This window comes from Cervus elaphus, chromosome X, assembly GCF_910594005.1.
Source record: "Cervus elaphus chromosome X, mCerEla1.1, whole genome shotgun sequence".
In the NCBI taxonomy this organism is placed as follows: Eukaryota; Metazoa; Chordata; class Mammalia; order Artiodactyla; family Cervidae; genus Cervus; species Cervus elaphus.
Genome location: NC_057848.1, coordinates 120961783 through 120975535, shown reverse-complemented (window position 1 = coordinate 120975535; position 13753 = coordinate 120961783). Strand labels below are relative to the sequence as shown.

The 13753-nt window shown below is 47.1% G+C and overlaps 1 protein-coding gene and 1 long non-coding RNA gene across 7 annotated transcripts in view; one reads left to right on the top strand and one right to left on the bottom strand.

Moving 5' to 3' along the window:
- Positions 1-3698: 3698 nt before the first annotated feature.
- Positions 3699-13753, bottom strand: part of LOC122689205 — a 19313-nt gene continuing 9258 nt past the window's right edge. The window contains exons 4-6 of one of the 6 annotated variants that reach the window (XR_006339740.1): positions 12309-12485; positions 5224-5369; positions 3699-4728 (exon numbers count right to left, since the gene is read on the bottom strand). This is a non-coding gene — a long non-coding RNA (uncharacterized LOC122689205). The remainder of the gene's footprint in view (positions 4729-5223; positions 5370-12308; positions 12486-13753) is intronic. The other 5 variants (XR_006339739.1, XR_006339742.1, XR_006339741.1 and 2 more) reach the window with 5 other exon arrangements.
- GATA1 (GATA binding protein 1) overlaps positions 7895-13753 on the top strand; it is a 6902-nt gene continuing 1043 nt past the window's right edge. Inside the window, exons 1-4 of the mRNA XM_043895419.1 lie at positions 7895-8191; positions 11882-12120; positions 12610-12984; positions 13088-13233. Coding sequence (XP_043751354.1) covers positions 11901-12120; positions 12610-12984; positions 13088-13233 — 741 coding nt within the window. The 5' untranslated portion in view covers positions 7895-8191; positions 11882-11900. The remainder of the gene's footprint in view (positions 8192-11881; positions 12121-12609; positions 12985-13087; positions 13234-13753) is intronic.

The window sequence follows — 13753 nt, the reverse complement described above, 5'->3', positions numbered from 1 at the left end:
AGAGGAGCAGAGTGGGGGGAGTGGCAGGAGGTAAGCTGGGAGAGGTTGGGGGGACAGATGGTGCGGGGCCTCATGGGCCATGGAGAGGACTCTGGCTTTTACTTTGAGTCACAGGGGAGCCACAGGAGGGTCATGAGCAGAGGAGAGCCATGACCTGACTTAGGATTTAACAAGCTCCCTTTGGATGCTTTGAGGAAAACAGATTGCAAGGTTGAGGGTGGAAGCTGGGGGACCCTGAGGAGGAGGTTACTGCAGTGGTTCAGATGAGTAACACTGGTGCTGGTGGGAGAGGTGGTGAAAAGTGGTTAGATTCTGGAGATACTCTGAAGACAGAGACTGGATAAGTTCACCAAGAGAGAAAATGTCAACTAGAGAAGAGATCCAAGGACACTTATAGAGTTCTGAAACAAGAGGAGGAACCGGTGAATGAGGCAGGCAAAGAGGAAAGGGGAGAGTACAGGTACCTAGGCAAATAAGAGATGGATGAAGGAGTACATATGAGACTCTCTTTAAGGTGAGGGAGCCCCTAGTCTTGTGGACTCTGGTCTCCAGATGGTAGTTTAGCCATGCCCTATGAGTAAACTCCCAGGGAGCCCCCAAAATGCTGGGGACAGAGGATGGTTAAGGATGTGAGTTTTAGCACATGAAAGGCTTTGCCAAAAGCTGTAGCAGGTTTCCTGCCTATTTTTTACAAAAATAACTTGCCTTGGACCCAGATGCTATGCTCCAAGAGATAGATGATTTATGGAAGGAAGGAAGGAACAAAGGAAGGATGGAAGAAAAGGAATAACAGAAAGGAAGAAATAAGGAAGGAAGGGCAGTAAATGGATAGATGAATAAAGGGGTACGTGGACAGGTGGATGGATAGATGGGTGGGGAAGTGGAAGGATGGATAGACTGATATCCCCTGCCCCAGGAAAAAAAAACTCTTCCACATGTGTGTGCACAGAGATGTATGAGTTTGTAAGTTGCAGGTTTGCTGTAATAAAGAAAAGACTGTAAACAACCCAAATGTCCATCAGCAGATGAATGGTTAACCAAATATGGTATATCCATTCCATGGAAAACTACTTGGCAATAAAAGGGAATGAACTTACAAAGTCATCATTACTTGATACCAAAACCAGACAAAGACAAGGTAAGAAAAAACAACTATAGACTAATATCACTTATGAATACAGATGCAAAAATCTTCAACAAAATACTAGTAAATAGAATGCAGTAACGTATAAAAGGATTATACACCATAACCAAGTAGGATTTATCCTTGGAATGTAAGATTAGTTCAACATGTGAAAATCAATTAATGTAATATACCATATTAATAGAATAAAAGACAAAATCCACAGGATCTTAACAGATACAGAAAAAGCATTTGACAAAATTCAACACCCTTTCATGATAAAACACTCAACAATGGCTGATTCACAATGATGTACAGCAGAAACCAATACAACATTTAAAGCAATTATCCTCCAATTAAAAATAAATTAAAACAAAAACACAAAACACTCAAAAAACTAGGAATAGAAGAGAACTTCCTCAACCTGATAAACAGCATCTACAAAAAATCTACAGCTAACATCATATTTAATGGTGAAAGACTGAATACTTTCTCCTGAAGATGAGGAACAAAACAAGGATATCCCCCCTCAGCACTTCAATATTGTACTGGAGGTTCTAGTCTGGGTAAGTTGGCAAGAAAAAGAAATAAAAGACATCCATATTGGAAAGAAAGAATTATACAATCTCTATTTGCAGATAACATGATCTTGTACACAGAAAATCTTAAGGAACCCACAACAAAGCCATTACAACAAAGCTCTGCAAGGTTGTAAGTCACAAGATCATAGAAAACTTGATTGTATTTCTATACACTAGCAAAGAAAAACCCACAAATGAAATTAATAAAACAATTTCATTTACAATAGCATCAGAAAAAGAAAATACTTAGTAATAAACTTAACAAAAGATGGGCAAGATTTATACATTGAAAACTATAAAACATTGTTGAAAGAAATTAAGAATACCTAAATAAAAACACATCACATGTTTATGAATTACAGACTTCATAGCATTAAGATAGCAATACTCCCCAAATTGATCTACAAATTTAGTGCAATTCCTATCAGAATCCCAGCTTACTTCTTTGCAGAAATTGACAAACTGACCTTAAAATTCAAGTGGAAATTTTGGGGATCCAGAATAGCTACAAAACTATTGAAAAAGAAACAGAGTTGGAAGACTTGCATGTCCCAATTTAAAAACTTACATAATATGGCAATCAAGACTATGTGGTATTGGCATAAAGATAAATATACAGATCCATGGAATAGAATTGAGAGTCCAGAAATAAATTTATGCACCATGGGCAATTGATTTTGACAAGTGTGCCAAGACATTTCAATGGGGGAAGGAATAGTCTTTTCAACAAATGGTGCTGGGACAGCTGGAAAGAATTAAACTGGACCCCTACTTCGCATTAAAGTAACTCAAAATGGATCAAAGACTTAAACACAAAGCACTAAAACTATAAAACTTTTAGAAGAAAACCTAGGCATAAATCTTCACAACCTTGGATTAGGCAATGGTTTCCTAGATATGACACCTAAAGCATAGCAAACAAAGAGAAAAATAAATAAACTGGACTTCTTCAAAGCTAAAAACTTTTGAGAATTCCCTGGCTGCCCAGTGGTTAGGACTCCATGTTCTCACTGCCAAGGTCCTGGGTTCAACCTCTGGTCAGAGAACTAAGATTCCACAAGCTGCATGACACATCCAAGGAAAAAAAAGCTAAAAGCTTTTGTGCTTCAAAGGACACTCTCCAGAAAGTGAAAAGATAACCCACAAATAAGAGAAAAATATATGCAATCACATATCTGATAAGGGTCCAGCATCCAGAACAAAGAATTCTTAATACTCAAAAATAAAAAGACAACCCAATTAAAATGGGCAAAGGATGTGAATAGACATTTCTATAAAGAATATATACAAATGGCCAACCAGAAATTCCCCGGTGGTCCAGTGGTTAGAACTCAGTGCTTTCACTGCTGGGGCCTGGGTTCAATCCCTGGTCAGGGAACTAAGATACTGCAGGTTTCATGGTATGGTTAAAAAAAAAAGCCAACAAACACATGAAAAGATGCTCAATATCATTAGCCATCAGGGAAATACAAGTCAAAAGCATAATGAGATACCATATCACATTTACTAGGATCAAAAATGAGCACAGTAACAAGTGCTGGAGAGGATGTATAACCTTCATATAGCTACTCTGGAGAATACCTTTGAGGTTCCTCAAAAAGCTGAAATGAGAATTACCACAGGACCTTGCAATTCCATTCCTAGATACACACCCAAGAGAACTGGAAATATATATCCACATAAAAATTTTCACATGTTCATAGTAGCATTATTCACGCAGCCAAAACTGTTCACTAATTGGATGAATGAATAGCAGAATAAAGTTTTCATGTGATAGAAAGTTATTCAGCCCTAAAAAGGAATGAAGTACTGATCCATGCTACAACATGCTGCCGCTGCTGCTAAGTCGCTTCAGTTGTGTCCGCCTCTGTGCAACCCCATAGACGGCAGCCCACCAGGCTCCATCGTCCCTGGGATTCTCCAGGCAAGAACACTGGAGTGAGTTGCCATTTCCTTCTCCAATGCATGAAAGTGAAAAGTGAAAGTGAAGTCGCTCAGTCGTGTCCGACTCTTCGTGACCCCATGGACTGCAGCCTACCAGGCTCCTCCGTCCATGGGATTTTCCAGGCAAGAGTACTGGAGTGGGTTGCCATTGCCTTCTCTGCTACAATATTAACGAACCTTGAAAACTTTATGTGAAGTAAAAGAAGCCAGTCACAAAAGCCCACATGTTGTATGATTCCATTTATATGAAATGTCCATAACAGGCAACTCCATAGAGATATAAAGTAGATTAGTGGTTGCCAGGGGCTGTGGGGAGGGGGAAATGGAAAGGGAAATGGCTACTAATGGGCACAGGGTTTCTTTATGGGATGATGAAAATGTTCTGGAATCAGAAAGTGGTTAACAGTTGTACCACCTTGTGAATTTACTTATCACTGAAATGTATACTTTAAAGGGTGAATTTTGTGGTATGTGAATTACATCTCAATAAAAAAAAATGAGCTATACAACAATGTGGATGAATCTCACAGATATTATGCTGAGCAAAATAAGCACATACTATATGATTTAATTTGTATGAAGGTCAAAAACAGGCCAAAACTCCCAAGTATCATTTGTTGTTCATGGGTACATACATGTGCAGTAATGCAATGTAAAACATCAAAACATTAATGAGAAAGATAAACACCAAATTCAAGGTAGTGGAAGGAGAGGGGGAAATGAAATTAAATTGGTGCAAGGGTATCAACTGTATCTGTAATATATTTCTTTTAAAAAAGACCTAAAGTAAATAGGGCAAAATATTAACATTTGACAAAGGTGAGTGCTTGTTATAGTATCTTTTATAGTTTTCTCTTAAAAACAAAATAGTGTGGTTTTAAGGCAAACATCTGATTCCTTAGTCGACTTTGGTTGACGCTTCTCCAGGTGCTACTGACACGGAGGGGAGTCAGGCTCGTCCCAGCCCTGATGGACTCCACAGTCTGGAAGAGACAAGAATAGTCCAAATGCCATGGGCTTGGACCAAGCTCTGGAGCCCCAGAAGATGCCAGGAGGGAGGGAACCAGTCAGGGAAGGCTTCTGGGAAGAGAGAGGAAGAGAGGCCGTTGGGGCTGAGTCTCAAATGGAGGCCTGAGGGAAAGGATGCTTGGCCCAGACACCCACCCCCGCCCCCACCCCCGCCCTCATTGGGCTCCCCCAAAGCCTGGCCTGGCCCTGGAGATTCCCTTATCTGCCCACTCCCAGCTGCCTCCCTGCTGGCTGAACTGTCACCACAGACTTCTGGGCCTGTGCCCCCTCCACAGGGATGGGGGAGGGAATGGGGTGAGGCCTGGCCTCAGAGCCTCAGGGTTTTGGTTCTTGATGGAGGCAGAGCCCTGAGGCCCCCACTCCCCACGCTTTACTTCCGTTCTGAACCCTTTCTCCACTCCAGTTATGAAGAAATGGGCTGTGAGTCCAGCAGCCAAACCCTTGTCTGAGACATGCCTCTGCAGAGGGTAGACTTCCCCACCTTACCCCAACACTGCACCTGCTATTTCTAATAATAGTGAAGAGAGTTACTACTACAGAGCTTACCATTTATGATGTGCAGGCAGGCCCTGTGTTGAGTGGCCTCTCAACAACATTTGAGGTGGGTTCCATGATTATACCCATTTTCCAAGCAAAGAAACTGAGGCTCAGAGGTTGACCTGCCCAGGAATCAGGCAGCAAATCAGTCAGAGCTGAGACAAGAAAGAACCCAAGGCCTTGGATGAACATTTTCATTTCTCTGCACCTATTCCCAGTCCAGAAGATGGGGGCAATTATATGCACTTACACCATAAGGATTGGTGAGATCAGGATAAAAATGATGCATGGAGAGCATTGAGCACAGTGCTTGGGGTGGCTTGGCAAACAATGCTGCTGTGGTTATTATATTAGTGCTAGGAAAAACGTTAGTATCAGAATTAGTATTATTATTATTAGCCACTGGAGTCGTTGATAGAATTAAAATGAATAATAATTTAGTTCTAGAATTAGTATGAATATTAATAAAGTACTCATATTAGATTAGAATTAGCATAATTATTTATGTTATGTTATGTTAGTCGCTCAGTCGTGTCTGACTCTTTGCGACGCCATGGACTGTAGTCTACTAGGCTCCCTGGTCCATGGAATTCTCTAGGCAAGAATACTGAAGTGGGTTGATTGAACTTGGGTCTCCTGCATTGCAGGCAGATTCTTTACCATCTGAACCACCAGGAAGCCCATTACTATTAATGCTTACTACTAATAATAAACATTATTAGTATCACTATTAAAATTAGCATTAGTGCTAGTATCAGTGTTAGAATTAGTACTGGTATTGGTATCAGCATATTACTAGCATTAGTACTAGCATTAGAAGTAGTGCTAATAAAATAGGACCAAATACCATCCTTCATACACAGTAGGCACTCAATGAATAAATAAGAATACTTAACATTTATTGAGATTTCAGAATCAAGTGAGTTGAAATCACTTAATGGATAAAGTCTCATTGAGTTGCTCTAATCATCCTGTGGAGTGGCCGCTAGTACCCCATCTTTTCAGATGAGGAACTGAAGTCTAGAGGTGACAGTAACTGCCCAAGGCCACACGCCAGTCAGTGGTAAGGGTGGCCCATAAATGAGGGTGGGCCAGCTCCAGAGTGGATGTCCTGAAATCATCACTTGAGTCATAGGGGTCTTTGTCCTCTCTGTTACTGACAAGGGCTTGGCACAGAGTGGGGCACAGAGCAGGAGCTCAATAAATAGCCTCCTTTCCTCCTCAAATCTTCCATTTTGCATATGAGGACAGTGAGGCCCAGACAGGTAAGATGAGGATGATAAAATCCCTCTGGGGTGGGCCAGTGAGTGAGCAGAGCCTACTCATCCTTGCCCTCTGCCCTTGGTGTGTCTCGGTCACCTCATCCATAGAATGGGTGGACCAGGGAACTCCCCGGCCCGTGGAGTCCCAGGGCCATGGCTGGTTAGTCTTACCCCCTGCCCTACAGGGACCCAAGTTGGACAGCTATATTTACATGTTTATTCAATGATTTTACATGGGGAAAGTGCTCAGAATAGGACACGGGTCTGTGTCAGCAATGAGACAGTGGTCGTTGTCACCATTGTTACTATGTGGGGGAAGGAGAACAGGATAAGAAGGTGGCACAGGGGCCCAGTGGCTCTCTGGAGGTCCCTCTCAGGCCACAGGCCACACGGGTCTACATCAGTCCACATCCCCTCCCATCCCACCCACCCTGGCACCACCTACCCAGGGCATATGCCAGGCTGCTACTTGGGGTCTCATCACTTCCTCTCAAAGCCTCTGTCGCTGAATCTGTGTCTCTGTCCTCCCCGTCTCTGTATCATCTTTCTCTCCCTTCTCAGTTTCTCCATCTGTATCCTTGGCCTCTGTCACTTTCAGGCTTTATCTTGCACCTTCTGTCCTTCTCTACCTGTCTCCCTTTCTCTTAGCCTCTGTCTGCCCTTAACTGTCTCTGCCCCTCTCTGTGCGTCTCTCACCCCTCCTTCCTTTCTGTGCCCTCTCTCTGTCTCCTTCCAGCTCTACGTCTCTTTCTGTCTCTTTCTCTATTTATCTGTGTCTCATCATTCCCATCTCTCTACCTCTCTCCCTTCTCTATCCGTCCCTCCTTCCTTTCCCCTTTTATCCTACTCAAGGACCTGCAGAGGAACCAACCCCTAGTCCCACCTGTTTCCCGCCTCCAAAGCCGCATGGCGGGCAAGAAGTTGAGGCCACTGTCCCTGGGCGCCCCCCCAGCCCCGCCCCCCCCCCAGCCCAAGACAGCCTGTTACCACCGCGGAGCCAACAGCCACGCCGGCCTCCATCTGATAAGACTTATCTGCTGCCCCAGGGCAGGCCAGAGCTGGCGTAAGCCCCAGTGGGGCGCTGAGTGAATGTGCCTCTGCTTCCCGCCAGTCTTGGCCTGGTCCCCGGGGTGGGCCTGGGTCCTGAAGATGTCCCACCAACATCTTGATTCAAATTCCCACCAAACCTCTTTGAGCCTCATTCTTATCACCTGCAAAATGGGTACAGTCACAGCCCTTCTCTCCCTCTGGCCAGGAAGACACATACATAAGGGGCCAGCCCTCACCTGGATAAGCACACAGTAGGGGCTTTACGTTTGTAAAACTCACTGAAAAGCCCAGTGGGATCATGAAACCATATCTGCTATTTTCATTTTATCTTGCTTTCAGCCCATTTTTGTTTGACTGGACACTGAAGCCCACAGAAGCCCAAGTCAAACAGGGTCCAAGAATCTACAGGGTGGGCAGGTGGGGTGGAAGAAGGCCCCACTGCCCAAGAGGTGCCCCACCAGTAGGGGGCCCGCCCCCTCCCCTGGCCTGCCCCACCCACTGGGGCACCAGCCACTCCCTGGAGAGGAGGGAGGAGGGAGAGGGGAGGGAGGGAGGGAAGGAGGAAGGGAGCCTCAAAGGCCAAGGCCAGCCTGGACACCCCCTGGGATCACATTGAGCTCGTCACATCCCCAAAGCAGCTGAACCCTCCGCACCAACCAGCCCAGGTCAGTCTCAGCCCCCTAAAAGCCCCCAGCAAGGCAAACCCTGGGCCTGCTGCCCCTTACTTCAAGGCTACTCCTCCAGCCTGCTCTAGGCTCCCCAACCCACCACTGGTCCCCAAAGTGTCTACCACCCCTGAATCCCCTGACAGCTCTTCCAGACCACCTCTATCTTTCCAACCCCCATCTGTACCCCAAATCTGCCCCCTAAATCCAATTCTCTCTGCCCTGACTCCCATCCACTGCTTCCAAGATATTTATGCTCTCCTGATCCCTTAACTCTGCCCACCATACTCCATCTCTGACCTGAAACATGCTTTCATCCCACCAAATCCTAACCTCTGCCCCAAATATGACTTTCACTAACGCAAACTTGTCTCTGAATTCACCACAAAGGCTCAATTCTGTGCCCACCACCACGCACACCTCTTTCTGCTCTGAAGCCCCTGCCTACTCCACAACACCCGTCTCTGCCCCCAATTCTCTCTCTGACCTCCTAAACCTGTCTCTGGACTGCCAAACCCTAGCTCCATGCTCTAAACCCCATCACTGCCTCTCAAATCCTGTACTTGTTCCCTGTGACTTCTCTCTGATGTCCTAAAACCATTTCTCTCCCCCAACTCCTTGCCTATGCATAAAAATGTCTTCATCACTCCAAACACCAAGTCCACCCCTTCAATCTGTTCTGTCACATGAATCCTCCTGTCTGCCTTCTCTAAACCCCATCTTAGCGTCCCGATATTTCTCTGTCCCCCTAGGTGCCCTCTCTGGACCCAATCTTTCTGCACTCCAATTGTATCTCTATTCTCAAACTCATCCTGTGCTCCTATAAGCCATCTCTAGTCATCAGACACACCTCTGCCTGCCTATATAACTCCGTCTCTGCTCCAGCAAAACCCTTGGACCCTCACACTTTTCCATGACTCTCAGAATCCACCCCGACCCCTAAACTATAGCTCCAACTTCTCAACTTTCCCTCTCTCTCAAACTTTGCCTCTGATCCCCAACACTGATTCTGCCTTCCCAACTTATTTCTGATCCCAAAATGTGACTTTTCAAGCAAACCTTTCACTGCTTCTTAAACTCGCATTTGTTGACCCCAAACTCCATAGTTATTCCCCAAACCCCTGACTCCTTAACCCCATATCTAATCCTCAAACTCCATCTCAGACTCTCCCAAGACTCATCTGCCCCCAGATCCCATCTGTACTCCCTTCAGTCCCGAGGAACCCTCCCTTGAGGGCTGGGGTGGGGACGTTACCTGGGGTGAGGGGCTGGACAGAGGGAGAGCTGAGGGCCGGCCAGCTGCCTGCCACCCGTTGGGGCAGCACTTACTCTAGTGGGGCAGCTGATAAGGAGTTTTCATATCCCCCAGCCTCGAGATAAACTTTATCTCTGTCCAGAGAGATAACTGGGGGGGGGGGGGGGGGGGGAGGTGGGCCCCTGCCAGAGAGGGGTGGGCAGTCCTGGACCTGCCAAGGTACAAGGTGTAGGGACAGGGGCAGTGGGGTTGGAAGGAGACTGGGGGGGTGCTGGTGAGGAGAGGATGAGGGGATAAAAGTACAGTGGTTAACAGAGACAAAAAGAGTAAGAAACAAATCGAGACAGAGAAAAAGGAGGAAAAAAAACAAAGAGAGGAGAGACAGAAAAGGAGCAAAATACAGAGACATGAAGAGAAAGAAGAAAAACAGAGACTCAAAGGAAGAGTAAGAGAGATGGAGAGACAGGAAAGAGGGAGAGACTCAGGAGCAGAAAAGGAGAGTAAGATAGAAATGCAGAGAGAGACTCAAGGATAGAATCATGGCAAGACAGAGAGGAAAGAGATGGAGTTGGAGATGAGGAGGCAAGACACTGTCCCCAGAGAAGACAGAAGGTGCCTTGGGGCCTAGAGAAGGTTGATGGTAGGTACATTGACAGGGCTGTCTCTTTCCCAGCACAACCCCAACCTAGGGCCCAGCTGTGAGCCTGTCTACATAGGCAATACAATGGGTCACTTAGGCAGGGGAAGGTGGTCTTCTTTATCTCTGTCACTTCACCCTACAGACAGGGAGACCAAGGCTTTCAGATTGACAGGGCAAGTCAAGGGTGGGGGTAGGTTTCCTGACTCCTCAACTGGGGTTGTGTGCAGAAGGGTATGATCAGGGGTTTGAGAACATTGAGAAAGACATTAAAATAAGGCCAGAGGACCCAGAGAGAAACACGAAGGAAGAGACAAACAAGCAGAAAGAGACAGAGCAGGAGAGATATACAGACATTCAGAGAGATGAGTGGAGAGGAAAAAAGAGAAACAGAAAAATATAGAGAGCAAAGAAAGAGATAGACAAAAAGAGATAAAGGAGAGATAAAGATGGAAAGAGAATCAGAGACATGGGAAGACAGACAAAGGGAGGAGGAAAAACAGACATTTATAAAAGCACAGAGAGTGCAAGACGAATCATGGTAGCATAGAAAAATGGGAGGGAAATAGAGAGCCAGACTTGACAAGAAGCAGGGTTGGGGAAAAGAAACACAAGGAGACAAGAGATACACACAGAGAAGAATAGAGGAAAGGGGCAAAGACCCCTGTCATCACCTCCTATCCAGCAGATGGGGAAACTAAGGCCTGGGGATGGTGGGGACTGAACGAACTTGAAAGCAGAACTATGGCAGACCTCCCCAGAGGACAGGGTACAGGCAGAGGGAACACCTCCCACCTGTCCCCCTCCTCAGAGGAAGCCACAGGCCTTGGGGTGATTTCAAAAGTTGGGCGGGGATGGCAGAGATAAGCAGTGGGGCTACTGACCCCCCCATGAAACAGGGAGGAACTGAGGGGGCCCTCTGTCTGCACACTCAACGGAGGTGGAGGAGGGGACAGTCAAGCCGGAAACCATGGGGTTTCTGAGAAAGTCAGAAGGCAAGATGCAACAGATAGGGATGAAGTTGGGGAGACAGGAGGCTGAACCCCAAGGTCTGGGGAATGACCAAGGAGTTCAAGGGACTCTGGTTCTGCAGCTCAGCCCACCCCACCTACACATTCCTAGGAGGGTGAGGTGGTGGAGGTAGAGGAAGAAGTGAAAGTGGAGGAGGAGGAGAAGAAAAAATGAGAAGGGGAAAGAGATGAGCAGAAAGGGAGGCAAAGGAGAATGATGAAGACAAAAGAGGGGAGGTGAGGACAAAGGAGGAGAAGGAAAGAGGAGTGAAGCAGTTGTTGAATGGGGAAGGGGGGAGGTGGCTAAGAAAAGGGGAGGAAGAGGAGGAAGAGACAGAAGGAGAGAAGAGATAGAGGACCAGGGAGAAAAGAAGGACAGGGAGAGGAAGAGGAAGAAGGGAAAAAGAGAGAGCAGGGAGGAAGGAAGGAGGAGGAAGAGTAGAAAGTGAAGGAAGAGGGGGAGAGGAGGAGAAAGAAGAGATGGGGAGAGAAAATAGAGAGGAGATAAAACAGAAGAGAAGTAAAAGGAGGGTATGAAGGAAAGAAAAGGAGGAGAGGAAAGATAAGAGGAAGAAGGGGAAAGAGGCAGGATAGGGAGTAAGAGAACTGAATGGAAGATAAGGGAGAGATGAGGGTGGACAGAGGAGGCAAGAGGAGGGTACTAGGGAGGTGGAAAAGGGGGATAAGAGGATTGAGGGAATGGAGTGGGAGGAAGGAGAAAGGAGGAAGAGGGAATAGAGAGGGGAGAAGGGCGTTTCTATGTCTGAGGACCCCTCCTGTCCTCACAGGTCAAACCCCAGAGGCCCCATGGAGTTCCCTGGCCTCGGGGCCTTGGGGACCTCCGAGCCCCTACCCCAGTTTATGGACCCTGCCTTGGTATCTTCACCACCAGAATCGGGGGTCTTCTTTCCCCCCGGGTCTGAGGGCTTGGATACAGCAGCCTCCTCCACTGCCGCCAGCACTGCCACGGCTGCAGCTGCCGCACTGGCCTACTACAGGGACACTGAGGCCTACAGACACTCCCCAGGTAACTTCTTTGGGTGGCTATCTTGGCACTGGTTCTGTGCTGTCAAGGTTGTCATGGAAACCCAGAATCCTTCAAAGAGTCAATTCTGGAAAATGGGACAAGGCTTCACATCTCTGTGCTGACTCCTAGTCAAGTCCAGAACTGGGAATGCCATTGCTCCCCAACCTGTCCTCTTGGGGTAGCCATACCGGGAAGCAATGATGGAAGTAGACAGTGGCTGGAGTTTCCAGGTAATATATGTGGTTCCAAATCCCAACAAGTCATCCTCAAAGCTCATTTGGAAATGGTTGGAGGTCAGGGGACAGAGCAACCACTATGGCTCAGAACACTGGAGTCACTCAAACACCAGCAGTTCTTCTGGTCACCTGTTCAAAGCATGGAAACTTGGTCACCATATTGGGGCTCTTGGGCATCATTAGACCCTGAAAGTAAGACGAATTTAGACTGATTGTTTCTCTTCTTTCCTCTTTCTTTCCCATACCCCCATAGTCTTTCAGGTGTACCCACTGATCAACTGTATGGAGGGGATCCCCGGGGGCTCACCATATGCTAGCTGGGCCTATGGCAAGACCGGGCTCTACCCTGCCTCAACTGTGTGCCCCACCCGTGAGGACTCCTCTCCCCAGGCCTCAGAAGATCTGGATGGGAAAGGGGGAAGCAGCTTCCTGGAGACCTTAAAGACGGAGCGGATGAGTCCAGACCTCTTGACACTGGGGACTGCACCACCTTCAATTCCAGTCCCTAGCAGTGCCTACGGGGGTCCTGACTTTTCTAGTACCTACTTTTCTCCCACTGGGAGCCCCCTCAATCCAGCACCTTATTCTTCCCCTAAGCTTCGTGGAACTCTGCCCCTAACCCCCTGTGGTGAGGTTCTCAAAAAAGGACTGGGAGGTTGAGGTTGGTGGGGGTGACCAAGGGAAAGCTGGTCTGAGACTAAGTCCTTCTTGCCCTCTGTCTACCCCACCAGAGGCCAGAGAATGCGTGAACTGTGGAGCAACGGCGACACCATTGTGGCGGCGGGACAGGACAGGTCACTACCTGTGCAATGCCTGTGGCCTCTATCACAAGATGAATGGGCAGAACAGGCCCCTCATCCGACCCAAGAAGCGCCTGGTAACACCAAGCCTTGCCATCCCTGCTGTTCTCAACCTGCACAGAAATCCCAGTCCTGATGATCTATAAGAACCCACATGCTCCGCTCCTTCCCCATCCACCCAGGAAACTAGCTTTGTACAGTACCTCTTATCCTTGACCAAACAACATAGACTGCAAACAGGAATCCTATCCTCTCCCTGCACTTTTCTTCCTTTGCGTCACACTGGGATCACTTTGGGGCACTTTGAACCACTAGGGATTGATTGAAACCCTCCTCAGATGTGTTGGTTGAACTGGCTAGGATGCAGGGGAATTACTTCTAATTCACATAATGATTCCAGTGGATGGCCAAAGTTACATGCAAATTGTGTAGTGCCCCATAAAATACTCCAAATGCCTATCCTGGCAGGGAGGCCCTGTCCTCACCCACACAGAAACTCCAGCCCTCTCCCTGAAGCAAACCCTGCCTTCAACCTGACCCTCACCTCTTTGGTCCTCCACCCAGAAGTGTGTCCATGCTTACTTGCTCTCTCCCCCA